Source organism: Lepidochelys kempii, chromosome 8 (genome assembly GCF_965140285.1).
Source record: "Lepidochelys kempii isolate rLepKem1 chromosome 8, rLepKem1.hap1, whole genome shotgun sequence".
Lineage (NCBI taxonomy): Eukaryota > Metazoa > Chordata > Testudines > Cheloniidae > Lepidochelys > Lepidochelys kempii.
In genome coordinates, this window is record NC_136387.1 from 102,701,079 (window position 1) to 102,719,434 (window position 18,356).

Genomic DNA, 18,356 nt, shown 5'->3' on the forward strand with positions numbered 1-18,356 from the left:
ATTTCCTAATACTATTTTGGAGGATACATTCACATGCTGTTTCCTACGGTGGCAGGTAGGCCTCAGGGCAGATATCGTGCTGTTTTCATTGCTGACTTTAACCTCAGCATCGCTGTCTCAGGTCCCGAAGCTCACCGCAGTTCGAGGACCTTGCCATTCATTCAGTGGGCTTTGGGTCAAGACCCATGAGCCTTATTTGTATTTCACGTCAAAGCTTCCAAGGATCTAACTAATCAGACTGTTCAGAGAGGCCGGCAGCGATCGTCTAGTCTGACCACCCGTGTAAGCAGGCCACAGAACTTCCCTCTAAATAACTCCTTTGTATTGGAATGAATGAGTTTCTAACCAGGCCTTTTCTGCTTGGGTTGTTTTAGGGGTAGGCCACCATGCAGCACTATGGAGTGAACGGTTACTCTCTTCACGCCATGAATTCTCTGAGTGCCATGTACAACCTTCACCAGCAGGCAGCACAACAAGCCCAGCACGCCCCTGACTACAGACCCTCGGTGCATGCCCTCACGCTGGCGGAGAGACTGGCTGGTAAGAACAATTTATGGATTTTTGCATTGAGCCGGGCTCACGCTGAGCGAGACTCTTCCACTGTGCGGAATCTTACAGAGGCCTGGGTGTTCTATAGCAAACTATATAGATCCCCATGGACAAATATGGCTGGATCAGAGATACCTGGGTAGTCAACTCACCCCTGAGCACAGATACAAACTACGAGGCCCCCGCTAAAGACCCACTAGGTCCTTAGTGTGAAATTCACCCTGGGCAGAGGCCCAGTGCCCCATCTATGTCCTATTTCAGAGCGGAAGTGGGTTTGGAGTGGTGCATTGACCTTGTGCCAGCCATCGGCCCTGGGGTGAATTTCACCCGACGGGCTTAGATACTTGCTTATTCTCTACGTGGTACCATGTTGCCTCGTACACTTGAAGCCCTTGTCCCACCGAGGGCTTGCTCTCCTGCAAACCCTCTTCTCCCATCAGCACTTCTGATGTTGGATCCCTCCAGAGCATCCCTTGCCCGATCTGTCGCTCTGGGGTTTGGTACATCTATATCAGAGTGTAAGAGCTTCAGAAGAGGGACCATGTCACCATGTAGCCTTTGTAAAGCACTGTATCAATGTACAGCACTGTAGAAATACTGAAAGGAGAACTAAGCAGTGCAAGACACCCCACTTACTGGCTTGACAGGACGACGGTCGGGAGGCATAGGACAAAGTTAGCAGGGGCAGCAGACAAGAAAATGTCCCCTGTGGGACAGGGACTGTGTAGTGTGTGCCCAATGCAGGCTCTGACTCGTTGGAGGTCACTTCCTTGCGACTGCAGTACAAATCATGGACAGTAATAATAATGCCCTGATGTGGCAGTTGCTAGGGGGGCCTGCCCTGAAGAGCTCACAATCTAACGGGTTTGGCATGGAAAGGCAGATCTTGCTGAGCGGCAGCTGGAGGGCAATTGCATCCCGACCTGTGTTGCAAGAATGTATGAAAAACTAGTTGCTAAGTTGTAAGTAAAACTAGGCAATCTCCAGCTGACTGCCAGAACTCACTGATAAACTAGGGTTAGATGAAGATGAATCTCAAGAACTGTGGATAAGCATCTGGGTGTTTCCCTGGTCCTTGAGCGTATAAATGAGGGATAGACATCTCATGGAGGTGATGTGGTCTAGTGAATAGGGCAGGGGTTCTCAAACTGTGGGTCGGGACCCCATTTTAATGGGGTCGCCAGGGCTGGTGTTAGACTTCCTGGGGTCCGGGACCAAACTCCAATGGCTTCAGCTCTGGGCGACAGGGCTCAAGTTTCAGGCCCCCCTCCTGGGGCTGAAGCCCTTGGGCTTGGGCTTTGGCCCCGCCCATCCGGAGCAATGGTGCTCAGGCTTTGGCTCTCCCAGCCAGGGTAGCGGGGCTCGGATTTTGGCCCCCTTGCCCAGGGCATTGGGGTCAGGTGGGCTCAGGCTTTGGTCACCCTGGGGTCATGTAGCAATTGTGGTTCTCGAAAGGGGGTCGTGGTGCAAGGAAGTTTGAGTACCCCTGGAATAGGGCCAGGGTGAAAGTAATATTAAATTCTTACCAGTACAGGGGCCTGGCTCCAGGCCCCTGGAAGGGGCGGGGTCTTGAGTGGAAGAAGCGGGGCTGGCGGGGGGTCAGCCTCCTCCAGCCAGCCCATCCGCGCTGCCTGGCCCGTGCTGCCTGGGGTTCTGGCCACTGCCATGATGGTGGCGGCTGGGAGCCCTGGGCTATTTTAAATCACCAGCCCTGGGGCAGCTGCCCCTTTTGCCCCCCATCCATGAGCAGCCCGGGAGGGGGTGGGGGGGCAAAAGGAGTAGCGACGTTAACGTCGGCTGGGTACGGGTCGGTATCGGCTTCTTACTGGCACACTATACCGGCCCACTTTCGCCCCTAAAGAGGGCAAAGGATTGGGAGTCAGGAGGGCCTGATTCCGCGACCTTGGGCAAGTCACCTTCCCTTCCGTGGGCCTGTTTCACCTCTTACCCTTTGTCTATTTAGTTTGTAAGCTGTTGGAGGCAGGGACTGTTTCACTAGGTGTTTATATAGCAGATAGTAAACTTGGGGGCCTCAAGGTGCTACTGTAATACACAGAATAAGGATCTCTTGGAAGGCTTCTGACCAGGAAATCCCAAGAAAACAGCTTAGCTCATACACTGTGGTTTTACATTTCTGGCCCTAGCTATAAACAAACAGGCAAACACAGGGGTGGCTGAAATCAGCGGGGGGAAGCTATTCAGACTCCTTTCACTGATATTCAGAGCAAAGATTCAAGTTGGTTTCTGGCTACTTATTTTATCTCAACCTTTTGTTAACAAAGAGAACTAATCTGGATAATTTCAGTAAATTAGTCAAACTGTCCTCTTCGGATTCAAATATACCTTCCACCAATCTGGTGAGCGGCAGAGGGGACCTGGCTTCAGTTTACACCGAAGCAAGCAGGCTCCAAACGTGATTACTTAGTTCACATTTTGTTACCACTGAATATCTTTTAGCGCAGGGTTATAGATCACACTTGCCTTCCGGGGACAGTAGGAATAAGCCAGCACAAAAGCAAACAACCTTAAATTGGAAAACAGAGGTTTCAGATTGTAACTGCAAAGCCTCACCTGCAATTCATAATCTCCTCCTTGCACTGAACCTGAAAACATAGTTAAAGCATTGAAATAATTGTTGTCTAGATCCTTGTTAGTAGCCAAATTAAATATTTGAGCCACCACCTCTGAGAAACTGGCAGGTTTAACCTCCACTGTGGAATGTTGGGAATATTCCAGCCAGTAGATGTTAAACCATGGTCTCTCCTCCTTGGTTTTGATACCCGATGTATTAAAGTTAGATGCCATGGGACTTAACAAAAATATTGTAGGGATCTCTTGTCCTGAAAGAATATTCCTTTCCTCAGAAAAGCAGCCAGGCAGCATTGTGAGGTATTTCTGAATGCATAAAGGATACTTGCTGCCTTCTCCTACAAAAGTGGCTGTATTACTGGCATCTAATAACTCATTGCTTCCTTGAATGCAGAGGTCTCTTTGTTTTGTATTCTTCTGGAAACTTTTAGCCTGATTGAGCCTTCCCTGGGTCACCAAAACCACTCTTACTTTGGCAATAGTCTGGGGAAGCATCATAGAATCTGGCCTAGAATGAAACAGCTGGAAGTTTGGAACTGGAATATTCAAATAACGCAAAGCTCATTTGCTACGCTCGTTAACTAACATATTTGGAACCAAACTGTGTGGTTCTGGGGTTGGCCTGACAGCCGGCTTTGTTTTATTGTTTACATTCATGCCATGGGACTTACGACAAAAGCTCACATAAATAGCAACGCCCGCAAAACAAGAGTCTTACTCTGCCTGTGTAAAATTAGGTTTGCTTTCTAGTGTGTCCATTCCCTCTGTCTGAACGATCACATTCTTAGCTGTATTAAAAATGATGCCATAGACTATTAAAGCTGGAATTTAAACAGGAAAAAAAAATCAAATGTATTTCTCATTCAGGCTCTTTGTTTACTTCTTTTGCACTTCATCTTAGACCGGGAATCACTACTGCTCCATTTAGCTCTGATTCCCATGCGCGACCACAGTGTTGCGTTTGGGTTGCAGAATTTAAAATAAAACCAGCCTATTTTCATTTTCATTGACTTTTCAAAAACCAACCCTAAACACATGTCTACTCCTGGTAGCTTTCATAAACCCCTCTTATTTATTGAGCTTTTAGTGGCAGAATCGAGAGGCCTGATTTTTTCCAGCCCATACCTAATTTTTTGCATCCCCAGTTTAGTGGGCACAAACAAACTGAAGGCATAATCTGTATCCTTGAGACACCTAACGAGCTCATCTGCTTGGAAAGGACGGGTGAGTCAGTGACTAGGACTCCGGACTGGTACTCAGGAGAGCTGGTTCTGTCACGGAACGTCGGCAAGTCACTTCAGTTTCCCCTCCCATTCTTTGTGTGTCTTGCCTATTTTAAAAGTAAGCTCTTCGGGACCAGGTCTGTCTCTCTCTATCTCTCTATACAGTTATTTTAAAGAGTCCTCTAAAACATGGAGGCTAAAAAGAAGACCAGGTTATAAAAGTTAAGCCCCTTTTGTCCTTGAAATTGTCTAGCAAACTTTAGCCTTCTATAAACAACCATTAAAATCTCAAATTTGGGTCACACCTAAGTTGGCATGGGGTCCCTTTAAAATCCATCTTTTGCATCAAGTCCAATTAGCTGGGTTAACTCCTCCCCATCAGCACCCTGTTGGTCTTGTATGTCCTCTGAGACACAGAATCAGAGGACTAGAAGGGACCTCATGAGGTCATCTAGTCCAGTCCCCTACAGTCATGGCAGGACTAAGTAATTATCTAGACCATCTAAACCATCCCTGAAAGGTGTCTGTCTAACCTGCTCTTAAAAATCTCCAATGATGGAGATTCCACAACCTCCCTAGGCAATTTATTCCAGTGCTTAAACACCCTGACAGCTAGGAAGTTTTTCCTAATGTCCAACCTAAACCGCCCTCGCTGCAATTTAAGCCCATTGCTTCTTGTCTATCCTCAGAGGTTAAGGTTTTCTCCCTCTTCCTCATAAAAACCTTTTATGTACTTAAAAACTGTTATCATGTCCCCTCTCTGTCTTCTCTTCTCCAAACTAAACAAACCCAATTTTTTTCAATCTTCCCTCATAGGTCATGTTTTCTAGACCTTTAATTATTTTTGTTGCTCTGCTCTGGACTTTCTCCAATTTGTCCACATCTTTCCTGAAATATGGAGCCCAGAACTTGACACAATACTCCAGTTGAGGCCTAATCAGTGCGGAGTAGAGCGGAAGAATTACTTCTCATGTCTTGCTTACAACACTCCTGCTAACACGTCCTAGAATTATGTTTGCTTTTTTTGCAACAGTGTTACACTGTTGACTCATATTTATCTTGTGATCCACTATGACCCCAAGATCCCTTTCCACAGTATTCCTTCCTAGGTAGTCATTTCCCATTTTGTATGTATGCAACTGATTGTTCTTCCTAAGTGGAGTACTTTTCATTTGTCCGTACTGAATTTCATCCTATTTACTTCAGACCATTTCTCCAGTTTGTCCAGATCATTTTGAATTTTAATCCTATCCTCCAAAGCACTTGCAACCCCTTCCAGTTTGGTATCGTCCACAAACTTGATAAGTGTGTACTCCGTATGCCATTATCTAAATCACTGATGAAGATATTGAACAGAACAGAAACCAAAACTGATCCCTGCGAGACCCCACTCAATATGTCCTTCCAGCTTGAATGTGAACCACTAATAATACTCTTTGGGAAGGGTTTTCCAACCAGTTCTGCACCCACCTTATAGTAACTCTATCTAGGTTGTATTTCCCTAGTTTTTTTCTGAGAAGGTCATGTGAGACAGTATCAAAAGCCTTACTAAAATCAAGATAGACCATGTCTACCACTTCCCTCCTATCCACAAGACTTATTACCCTGCCAAAGAACATGGGTTGATGTGGGGGGAGTTGAGAGGATGGGAACATATAGGCCTACTTTCACTAAAGCGTCCCTATTTAAAAAAGCACTTAAGCCTGTGCATTGAAATCAATGGGACTTAAGTATATGTGTATGTGTTTTCCTGTATCAGGGCCCGTGACCTTAAAGTCTGGCTCTCCAACTTAGTGCTCTGAGGACAGTGATAAGCTATATATGAGAGACAACAAAAGCCAAAGTGACCTCTAGTTCTGACAGCAGTGTGCCTCCTAACAGCTGGACCCCAAAAAACCCCCAAAACAAAACAGAACAGAGGCAGCTGTTTTATGAGTTACATGTCCTCACCCCATTAATTGACACAGAGCCTGACTCTGCAGAATTGAAGCTAGTGGACTTCAATGAGAACAAGATCAGGGCCACTGGGAGAACTGCTCCACCTTTAGGCCACAATCCCCACCTCCTTGTTTGTTTCGTGCCAGTGACGGGCCTTATTTCAGATGTCAACATGCAAATTCCAATAATTAAATTGGCCACTTTTCTTGTCTTCCAACGGCTGTACATTTCAAGACATCATTTTGGAGGCCCGTTATGGATCCCAGCATCGCAAACAGAGGAGAAGCCGCACAGCCTTCACTGCCCAACAACTGGAAGCCCTGGAGAAGACTTTCCAGAAGACTCACTATCCAGATGTGGTGATGCGGGAACGACTGGCCATGTGCACCAACCTACCAGAAGCCAGAGTACAGGTATCCACATTCTACCTTGCTTGCTCTAATAGGGCTATTTAAGAGCTATACGAATAGGGCCCACTGGGTTGGCTTGATCTGTAGTTCTTTCAAAATGCTTCCATAGTAACCAAAGGAGGAGGGTTTTCTCTGCAGCAAAAACTGGACTTAAATCTTTCCTTCAGACTCAGGGAGCTGCAAAAGAAACAATCCACACACACATTTTTGAGGGTTTGTGTTGTCTGAGGGTAGCCCTGGCTTTCATTTGTGCTTCCAACTCTCTTTGGAGGGGAAATGGCCACAAAAGTCAACTTATTTATTTATTTACTTATATGACTGTTTCTCTGGCATCCTCAGAGGCCTGGGAGCACAAGTAATTCCAGCTGTTCCCTCCCAACCATGTCAATATTTATAACATCTCAGACCATCTGTCCAACATTTTCTGTTCTCCTCCAGTGAAACAAATAACGAGAGCTGGTCGGGAAATTTTTCACAAAACTTTTTGCAGTGGAAACTGCCAATTCATCCGAATTGAAATTGTTTGAAAGAGGTGGTTGGTTATGAGGGGTTTTTCAGTTTGAATTAAAAAATAATAATAATAAAAAAAGCTTAGAAATTGTCAAAATGAGATGTTTTCAAAACAAAAAAACAAAATTTGAAAAGTTCTAGGTTTTGGATCAACATTACTCTTCTTGAGAAATTTATCTTTTAAAAAAGGAAAATAGAAAGGACAAAAATCAGAACCAAAACAGAATTGTCCAAACAAAACCTCATTTTGATGGACCTGAGCTGAATTTATTATTTGTTCCTGAAAATTTGAGATGGACTTTTTGTCACAATTTGAGGTGAAAATATTCTTCAAAATCTCAAATCCTTGTGGGATGGGAAAACCACTTCTCACCTAGCCCTACAAATACGAATGTGTCGCATGACTTAATGATAGTATGAATGCCTGCTCAGTATGGGTTTAAGGTGCTACATAGCAGGCCAGCCTTAAAGGAGACAAATGGGAAGGGGACATGAGCTTTCAATCTAGCGGAAAAAGATATAACATGATTGGATGGCTGGAAGTTGAAGTTCAACACATTCAGGCTAAATAAGGTGTAAATTCTTGATGGTAAGAGCAATTAACCATTGGAACAATTTACCAAAAGTTGTGCTGGATTCGCGATCATTGATTTTTAAACTCAAATTGGATGTTTTTCTCAAAGATCTGCTCTAGGAATTACTTGGGGGAAGTTCTGCAACCTGGGGCTATACAAGAGATCAGACTAGATGATCACAATGGTCCCTTCGGGCTTTGGAATCTACGAATTACAATCTTGAGCAGGTTGTCTCCTGAATTTATTCCCAAATTGAGATACATTGGGATATTGTGTTGAAAAGGTCTCTCTCTCACACACACACACACACCATGACTTGGAGCTGTGAACAGAGGTTGTACGAGTATTAGCAATTGGATATTTTCCTGTAACTTAGGAGTAAGAACCTTTGACTTTGCTCCAAAGGGTTATTGGTTCAATTCCCACCAAGGAAACTTCCTTCACCACCTGACCTGGCATACTAGAGTCAAATGTCCCATGATATCAGATACAAACGTCCTGCTGTATAGCTTTAATGGATTAGACCAGATATCTTAATGTGAGACATGGCATCACACAGATGATATATATTTGGCCCAGCCAGGGTACAAACCACTTGAGACCTGGTTCCCAGTTCAGTCTCGAAACACCACAATACCACAACAGACGTGCATTCATCATAGAGGGGGCTTGCATACAACATATATAACAAAATCAGTTAAATTGCAAAATTTATCATTTTGTTTTGTGGTAGCACTTAGAGTCCACACTCAGGGATCAAGGTATTACTGCTAGTTAATATGCATGCACATACTTCATGCCCCAAACAGCTTACAGTCTAGAGACTCTAGAGTATTCTAGTGTACAGAACACTGAGACTCAGGACATGTGGGCTCTAGTCCCAGCTCTGCCACTGGCCTCTTAGGTGACCTTGGGCAAGTCACTTCCCCCCTCTGTGCCTCAGTTCCCCCATCTGTAAAGTGGGGATAAGACTATAGACCTACATTGTAAAGAGCTCTGAGATCTCCTGAGATGAAAAGCACTACATAAGAAGTTGTTGTTATTTAAATCCATTCAGCTAATCATTCAAGACAAATAATCTAAAGTGTTGGCAGTAATTAATGCATATGTATGTCCTCTATAGTATGACTTATTCTGACTGTGTTTCTGCGTAGTTTTGGTACAAATTAACGTGATATAGGCTGTTTTTGGAAAGCTAGCGAAACATTGTGCTCTCTACCTATTTAATATCTCAGGTCTGTGGGTAACAGGCATGGTTTAATACATCACGTGTGATTTTTTTTTTCTTGACGGAGCTGTGTTTTCTTAAAGAACCAGCATTAAGTCTTGGGATTTTAAACATATCTAAGGGAGTTAGGCCCCCAAATTCCATTGAAATGCAGTGGTGCCTGGGGTTCTCTTCAAAATCCCAGTCTATTTGACTTTTTGATTTTTGCATTAACTGGGGTTTTTATCCTGTCTCCCTGGGGCTGTTTGCGCTACGAAGGTTTGGTTTAAGAACAGAAGAGCCAAATTCCGGAAGAAACAGCGCAGCCTCCAGAAGGAGCAGCTGCAGAAGCAGAAGGACTCAGAAGGGAGCCACGGCGAGGGGAAGACAGAAGCTCTTGTGCTGGAAAGCCAGACGTCCACCCCTGACACAGACAAGCCACAGAGCCAGCCGAGCGCAGTGAGCACGGAGCTGAACCTCACCTTGTCGGAGCAGTCGGCCAGCGAGTCCGCAGCGGAGGACCAGACGGACAGAGAGGAGGACTTTAAGAACCCCTTGGAGGAGTCCAAAGCAGACAAAGGTCCCGGTGTGGAGAGCAAGGCTCTGAACTGCAAGATAGCCAGTCCAAAAGCAGGTGAGGGTCAATGTGCGTGTGGAGGCCTGGTCACAGGGCCAGATTGGGAGCCAAGCATTTGTAATCCCAGAGGCTGAGTATTGGCTAGTGCAGTATGATATGCCCTAGATCATGGGCTTCCCCCAGCCTGGAAGCGGGAGGTCACAATCCCCGGGGAGGAAAACAAACTGGTCCAGGTGTGTGATGACCATTCTTCCTTTCTTTATGTCTAGACGCGATGCAGGGAGGTCCTCTCTGTTGTAACATGGGGTCCCAGTGCAGAGAGGGCTGAGATCTCCCTGTTAGATTAGATGAGAACAGGAGAACACTGCTCAGTGACAGCATGCCATTCACAGGCATACTGGGCACACACTTCCCCATTGGATAAGAGTCCAAATGCCCCCTGGGGAATACACACTTGCTAAAAAACCTGGCTCCCTCTCGCAAGCCAGGTCTGCCAGGCACTTTAATGAGGTAGGTGCCAGTTGTGTGTGACCCAGTAGGGCAAACATGACCAAAGAGTTTAGCACAGAAATAGTTCATAGTATGGAATCAGAATCTCCTCTCCTGATGGACTGTAATGGCTTGTAAAGGGTCAGAAAGGGGTCAAATCCTAGCCCTCCAAGAGCTTGTTATGAATATACCACAAAACCTGCAAGACAGACAACCAGGCCTATTTTCTCCAGAGAAGACAGTGACAGGTTTGCTCATGCCTGGCCAATGCATTTCCCCACTAAACACAGAACAAATATGTCCATCCTTCTCACATGTAAACCCTCTCAAGAATGAAGTGGAAAGCCCCAGGGATACAGAGATGGCCCTTACTGAGGAACATAGAAATTGACAGACTGTATCCAGCTAGTGAGCCATCTAATCTTGACTCTGATGGTGGCCAGCTCTTGCAGTGGGCAGCTATAGAAGAATCTGCCCATGGCAAGTTTCTTCCTAGTGTTCATCAGTTAGAGATTGGCTTATAACATGAAACATGAGAGTTTATGCCTCTTCCAAATTATTATTAATTATTATTATTGATTTTGAATATTCAGTCCTTTTGGGACTCCTGTTTATCTGTCAGTTTCAGAGATATCTTGTGGCAATGAGTTCCCCAGGCCAATTTGTGCCTTCTGTGGAAAAAGTATTTCCTTTCTGGTCAGATTTAAATTGGTCACTTTTCAATTTCCTTGAATGACATCCCCAACCCTGCACCCTTCCCATTCTTGTATTTTGACAAAAGGTGTCTTGAATGGTGTCTTGAAAGGTGTCTTGAGTGGTGCCATTTGGAAGAGTATTATAGGGCCCCAGTCTCGCTTGCTTGGGTTTCTCCACCATGGACCCAAGGTCTCCTCTGAACAGTCAGTATGGAAAAATCCGTGCTCCATTCTGGTTCTATTGTGTTTTCACAATAATAGCCCCACTTTGTCGCTTTCCATGGGCTTGTCTGAGCCTTGCCTGGAAAGGATCAGGGGAGGCAGTTACAGGAACGCTGGTCCAGATAATTAATTCATCAACACCCTCGCTGCAATTTGGCTTCTGGTTAATTAGCGCTCAAATGTGTGAGGTGATTTGCATACTCTGTCCCTGCTCCAGAGAACTTAGTTTGTATAAAAGGTCCACTGCACCCCTCTCCTTCCTCCTTCTCTGTAAATCAGCTGCCACATATGTCTAACCTCAACCACCACCCTCCTTAGGGAGATTGTTCTATTCAGCTACCACATATGTCTAACTCCCCTCCCTACATCTTGTCTTCTAACACAGACTCTCCCATCAGCGCCACGGTGACGCCTTCCTCCAGCAGCGGCATGCCTCAGACTCGCTCCTACTCCTCCTCACCTCTGAGCCTCTTCCGTCTCCAGGAGCAATTTCGCCAGCACATGGCAGCCACTAACAACTTGGTCCATTACTCCTCCTTTGAAATGGGGACCCCATCGGCCATGCCCTACTTGGGCATGAATGTCAACATGGCGCCCCTCAGCTCTCTCCACTGCCAGTCGTATTACCAGTCGCTTTCCCACGCCCAGCAGGTCTGGTCTTCGCCCATCTTGCAGGCGTCTAGCTCCCTCCCTACCCTGAACAGTAAAACGACAAGTATTGAGAATCTAAGGCTCCGGGCAAAGCAGCACGCTGCCTCCCTCGGACTCGACACCTTACCAAACTGACCGCAAGGCAGCAGGGGAATGCCCACCCTACCATCAGCCACAAGAGAAGGCACCTTCCGCTGGCACTAAACGTGTGGCTCTTTTGTCAATGCACAGCTCTCATCTCCACCTGGATCAAGGTGCTCCCTTTCGGGGGATACTTTAAATCCTTTACTTCTTCACTCGCTCCATTTTACTGCTCCTGCCCCCTATTTAATAAGGAAGGAAAGAGGGCATGTACTTAGATGTTAAAAAACTCTCCTGAGGACCGAGATGTTAAAACTAATGTCCAGAAAGATCCCTCTTTCGCTGATACTGTGATAATGTGCCGACTGTGATTTTTGTTTTGTTTTTGTTCTCTGGAAAACCTAGTCCCCCCCACCCACCCCAGTTTCGTACTGTATATAGATTCTATTGTTGAAAACATCCTTCACTTGTGTGTTGCTGTCTGTGATGCCTTATGCAGAACTATGGAGCATTTTGCTCTTTCCTCCCTCCCCCTTCCTTTCAGATTTATACTTGTAGTAGCTAGAATCAAAATTACAATCAAAAAAAAAACCCCGCAAGCTCTGAGTGGGTGGTGCTTTTTTGGCTAGAGTTCTGAATGAGTCTAGCAAGAGAAATTCAGAGAAAAGATTCTGAATGCCATTATCATATCTTCTCCAGTTCTCCGTTAAAAGCAATCCTGCAAACACCAGGAAATGATGTAAAGGGTTGTTTCCTGTTAAAGCACTTCCTGATGGTAGGGACTTTTTTTTTTTTTTAAGCACTTCTTCGAAGACAGAGGATAAAGAATTTGCCACTGGGCTCTGATGGTTAGAGAGCAAGGAAAAAGGAAAGCACTGGATTTTGTCAAATTCACAAGACTTTTACCGAGGTTGCTGCAGCTTTGTTCTTCACTGAAGTGTACACCCTGCTATTTATAAATGATGTGTAAAAAAGCATTTTGGTCTAACTTGGACAACAAAGAACAATAAAAAGTTGGTATGAACTCCTGCTGTGTTCATACACCATTTGCATTATGTGGCGGTTCCTCAAAACCGTGATTAATTCAAGCTGTGTTTAGGAAAACTGCCTCCGTGCCAAATTCTGTCCTCAGACCACAAACCCTGGGGGCTCCCCTGCTTGTCTCAGAAACTGACTAAGTAGAGAATGAATGCAGATAGGCTAGAGATGGACCTGAACCAATACCCAGATCTGAACACTCCTGAGCTTAGGAGATGACTTAAATCCAAACCCAGAGGCGGATCTCAATTTTGCAAATGGCCATTCCTCTCGGTAGAAGGCCAAACCAAAATCCCAGATCCAGACATCCTGCAACCCAGTGGGATGCTGAAGATCTGAATCAAAATTATACATGAGCCTGATCATCGCTGATACTGTTAATGGAGCTATGCCAGTTTACACCAGCTAAAATCTGGCCCATGTGTGATTCGTGTGTGTGTGTGTATGTACACACATACACACCATGGATATCTGATGAACTAAAAGCTTTTATTGATTTCTGTTTTGCCTAGCTCTGTTCCATTACCAGTGTGATTACACCAGCACAGAGGATAATGGCCAACTTACTTCTCTAAATGTGGAAAAAAGAATACAACCTGCTTGACTACAACAGTCTCTCTCAAGCTGTTCTGCTCAAAGTCTCTCTCGGTGAGTTACCAGTGGTGACCAGACCTGGTTGGGAAATGATTTCCCTCCCCCTCTTTGAAAAATTTCAACAAGAACTCTTTTCCCCCAGGGGAGTGAGTTATTGAAGACACATTTTCAACAAAAGTGGAAATAAGTTTGTGTAAACTTCAGTTCAGTCAAACGTTTTGATGGAAAATGTTAATTCGGCTCGAGTGGTTGACAGGATTACGCACGTCACCGACGCTGCAAGATGCAGCCCTATACCGGGTATTTTGTCTGGGATCTTCAAAGAACCCAAACCATATTGGCACCCTCTCCCTGAGGCCTTCTTGAAAATCCCAGTCTTTATTCTTTATAGCACTTGGGTCCTGCCACCCAAAATGACAGACACCAAATATGAGCTTTAATTTTATTTTCCCCCAAATTACCTCTTTGTTTCCTCTCCTCCCATACTCCTACTGCCCTAAGGATGATGGTGGGTAGGTGTGAAGATGGTTTTAATACAGCAGAGCAACTGAAAAGCATTTTAAGCACCCAAGGCTAAATTTTGCCCCCAGAACTGAGCTGATGAGGTACTCAAGCTGTTTTTTCCTTCCCTCTCATGCTCACACACCAACTTTGATGGCATACCAGGAAGGGTGATAGAGCGAGACATCGAGAAGGGTGGCCTAAGGGACATGACATTCAATTCTGATATGGTGCGACTGGAGTCAGTGACATCCCTTTGCAGGTCAGGACACTAATATCGTTACGCTACGGGATATAGAAACACACCATAGAAGATTACAAGGATCAAAATCTATCAGTGCCCGACCTCTGCCTGTAGCCCTCAGCAAGCTCAGGAAATGGAGTGTGGCAGATACACCCACCTGACCCTACAATAAACTTCCCTCAGTCCTCCAGAGGAAGCAGAAACTTCCCTAAGGTTCTTGTCATCTTGCCTCAGGAAGATCGCAGTGTAGCAATCCATTGAACCTTATGTGTATCATGTTACATATCTAATCCCATTTATCTCCGGAGATAGCATTGGTATCCAAGAGACAGGTCCTGTTCTGAGCACTGAGTTCCTTCCCTTCTCTGCTTGGGTCACTCCATTAAAATCAATAGAGTTACACATGGATAAAACTGGAGCAACAGAACAGTGAGTCAGACTCCTGGTCTTCTTTTAATCCTAATGGCAGCTGATCCAGGGGCAGAGAATTTCAATCTTCATCACTCTCTAGGGAGGAATCTTTCCAAGTTGTACATTTTTGTTTATTTCCAGGACTGTCTATGCCAAATTTGCCGGTGTAGCCCACAACCATAAATACCTAAGGAAGACAGATCATGTATCCCACTCCCAGGAGATGTAGGTATGCAAATAAATTAGATTCCTGTTCCAAATCACTCCTCATTTCAGTTTGACAAAATCTGGTACCCTTGTTCCATCTTCTCTTACATTCAACCAAACTAGACTGAATTTCAAAGTTTTGATGAATTTTCAAAAACAAAACTGAGAAAAACTTTCAATGATCTTTTTGGAAGATTTCCCCCTTTTTAACTCCCACCACCACCACCACCACTTTAAATCAGCCATAGATCTGGTCAAAATTTTCTGGTTCACAATTTTTCCCCTTTGATCACTTGTTCGCATGAGATGTTGACATGCCACGTGTACATCACATGTAGTGCAGATACTAAGACCCAAATGTCACTTAAGTAGAAGACAGTGTAATGATCAGTGCAGAGAGCACCTCCCAAGTTAGACGGTGCTATATCTTTATCTTGCTTTCAAGTTGTTGTCCTAGCATTCCAAGCAGAAGTAGTGCACTGAAAAAAACAAAAACAAACCCTACGCCTCTCCCACCATCACCCTGACAGTGTCACTACGCTGGGGCTGAATGAAATGTTTGGTTTTTTTTTTTTACTTAGCAGGGTTTTGTAGTCCACAGCGAACGGTCAAATATTAACTTTTATGGTTTATGTAATTGTTTGGGGAGAAGAATATTCCCCAAACAAAACGCATAGCATAGATGTTGGAATGAACATGCTGGCTTCCTTATCGATGACTAGGCAAGGACCTCCAGAATCTCCACAACTTCTATTTTACATGGGCCATGAAAAGAATATGAACCGGGGGACTGTGTCAATGTGCATGAGATTTTTGTTTTCCCCTCTAGCTCTGCTCATATTACCTTCCCTCTGCACCACATATGGCCAAAACCTACAATTTTGCGTTCAGAATAGATTTTCCAAGTACGAGCCCATCCTGTGAATTGCTGCGAGCCTCTATGCCTCATAGGATCAGATCCCACCTGAGAAAACTACTGAGTAAAAGGGTTAAAACAATGCAGAGTAGGAGTTTGCAGTAAGACTGACTAACTTGTGATGCAAGGAAAATGTCCTGGGACCAATGAAATCAGTGGGAGTTTTGTTCTAAGTAAAAGAGTGTAGAATTAGATGCTTAGAGAAGAAATGCTGATTCTGAGTAGGACTGCTACCATAGAAGGTTCTTTTAGTGCTGGTTGGGAGGGGAAAAGGCAGGGGATTTATTTGCAAACAATCTTTGAAATTCCTGAATTTAAAATAAAAGGGGCAAATTTTGTCTGCATTTCTTTTCCCCCCCAAAAATTCAAAATTTCCAATTTGAAACATTTCAGGCAGGTCTACAGATGGTTGAAAAAACTGCAAATGTTACATCAACATTATTATTTTTTTACTTTAAAAATTTCAACATCTGAAGAATTTCTGCCGGTTCTAGGTTCTTGTAACCATGGCAGCCAAACAGACTTGTGCATCTCTGATCAGGAAACACCCAAGTGGCACGGGCATAAGTGGGGAATTTGGGGCTGTTTTCTACCCTGGAGCATTGCATCAGACTCTCATTGACATGACAGAGTTTTTAACAAAGACTGGAGACAAAAAGATGGTCCTTGGAGTTTAATGTGTGAAAGGATTAAACAAACCTTTATGAAGGAAAACCAAAATCAAAACCACCATGATATAAAGGTCTAATTATACAGCCAAAACTAGTGAATTCAGAGAATTTTCCTTTTGGCTATACAAGCTGTGTTAGTCTTTTTACCCCTTGTGTGCCTCTTTGCCGGTCTTTACAATTTACTCTGGAAGGAGACAAAAAGCCTGTGTTGTTTGATACATCTAAACAACTATTTATTTCTTAAGTGACTGAGGTTCACACCAAAGCACAATGATAGACTCGGGAAAGAGAAAAGGTGAAGGAATCCTACCACAGCAACTGGGAAGGATTCTCCATCAGATTCAAAACCAAATCTAGTAACAATTAACATTCTGTATATTCAACAGATGTTCTGTAGATCCACTGTTTTGTACTTGACCATATGGCCAGAGCCACTCAATTCGTTCTCAGATTTCTCACACTACGCCAAGGGACAGCTTTAACCTTGATTTAAAGACAAAGAGGCCAAAGTCTCCACTCCCGTAAATGAGTTGCAACTCCATTGACTCCAATGGACCTGTGCTGACCTATGCCCAAAAGTGTCAACCAGGTTCAGGATTGGCCACTTGCATGAAATCTTATCGGTGTCTACGAGCCCCGGGGAGCGAAATCAGTTATTACTTATCAAAGCTGGAGGAGGAACCAGACTCTGCTCTCAATTGTATTGGTGTAAAATTGGAGTAATTCCAGCATCTTCACTGGAGTAATGCCAGATTCACATCTATGTAACTGAGAACAAAACCCAGCCCGAGAATACAGCATATTTGTAGTATACTCAAAATAGACCATCTTTCCAGCCTAGATGATCTACTACACACCCAGTGAAACAGCCATTTGTAAATTGTTTGATAAAGACATTAATTAGCTCCACAGGAAGTTAATCTCCTGTTTGGTGTACTATTCATGGCCACACCTTTCATAACCTTTCTAGCTATTGAGAAGGGCTGCCGTATGCTGCTGAAGTTTAGATGTGTCTTTGCAGTTTAAAGTAATTTTTTAGTATTTCTTCTCCAAGAGTATTGATGGCCCTTTTGACTACTGACCAGAGTTGTCCAGTTAGCTCCAAAGTGTAACCATGTGTGTGTCAAACATATCTTGCAAAGGAACAAAGACTTTTAAAGGGAAAAAAATCAAAGTTATGTACTGTACAAACTGCTGTAAAATTAAGCTGTAATGTAACAATTTGTGCTTTAGAAGTCACTCTCTGCAAACCCAAACATGTGTATATTTATTTATTCTGATAGCTAAAAGAAAAACCAAGAATTTATATTCATTTTGAAAAAGCGGCCGCATGATACTATGTACCACTTGTGCCAGTCTTGCTTTCTGTATAGTTAGTGCTTGTTTTCATACTCAGCTAATAAAAAAAAATGCAAGGAAAGCTTGTTTGCCCCTCGCAAGTCATTCATTAAAAGTGATTTGGGCGGATCGACAGAAATTGAGGTGGTGAGTGGCCTGAATTGTTTTGTGCTGGCTTTGTGGCCATTTTGGCTGAATATCATCATTATTATGCCAAGGTTGTTACAAGGAGGAGGGAGAAAAATTGTTCTCGTTAACCTCTGAGGACAGGATAAGAAGCAATGGGCTTAAATTGCAGCAATGGCGGCTTAGGTTGGCCATTAGGAAAAACTTTCTGTCAAGGTGGTTAAGCACTGGAACAAATTGCCTAGGGAGGTTTTGGAATCTCCATCATTGGAGATTTTTAAGAGCAAGTCAGACAGACACCTCTCAGGGTCTAGATAATACTTAGTCCTTCCATGAGTGCAGAGGACTGGACTAGGTGACCTCTCAAGGTCCCTTCCAGTCCTATGATTCTATTGTGTATGGGGAAATTTCCTAATGCAGAGGAACTTGCACATGGTAAAAAGCCCCATAGTTGAGTCAATTAGGAGACCAGACCAGACAAAACCCTAGAGAACACAGAGTAGGGAACCTTCATTGACAGCTGGGTATAGAATAGCCAACTGTAGTCGGGCCACCATTCATTTCACTCTCTCTTGTGGCCAGAGGTGTTTCCAC

General features: G+C 44.2%; 1 protein-coding gene across 2 annotated transcripts; it reads left to right on the forward strand.

The window, feature by feature from the left end:
• The first annotated feature begins 386 nt into the window (after positions 1-386).
• DMBX1 (diencephalon/mesencephalon homeobox 1) lies at positions 387-17,708 on the forward strand. Of its 2 annotated transcripts, none has more exons than XM_073357820.2 (4): positions 387-540; positions 6,534-6,712; positions 9,281-9,635; positions 11,370-17,708. In XM_073357820.2, the coding sequence occupies exons 1-4, from the start codon at positions 387-389 to the stop codon at positions 11,768-11,770; spliced, it is 1,089 nt and encodes a 362-aa protein (XP_073213921.1). In that variant the 3' UTR covers positions 11,771-17,708. The 2 variants fall into 2 exon arrangements, with proteins under 2 accessions (XP_073213921.1, XP_073213920.1); XM_073357819.2 differs by having other exon boundaries at positions 387-538; positions 6,517-6,712.
• The last annotated feature ends 648 nt before the right edge of the window (positions 17,709-18,356 follow it).

Excerpts from the sequence above, each read along its gene's own strand:
- DMBX1 (XM_073357819.2), top strand. The coding sequence starts at position 387 with ATGCAGCACTATGGAGTGAACGGTTACTCTCTTCACGCCATGAATTCT. Across the intron at positions 6,713-9,280 it reads TACCAGAAGCCAGAGTACAG|GTTTGGTTTAAGAACAGAAG; the intron begins GTATCCACATTC and ends TGCGCTACGAAG. Across the intron at positions 9,636-11,369 it reads GATAGCCAGTCCAAAAGCAG|ACTCTCCCATCAGCGCCACG; the intron begins GTGAGGGTCAAT and ends CTTCTAACACAG.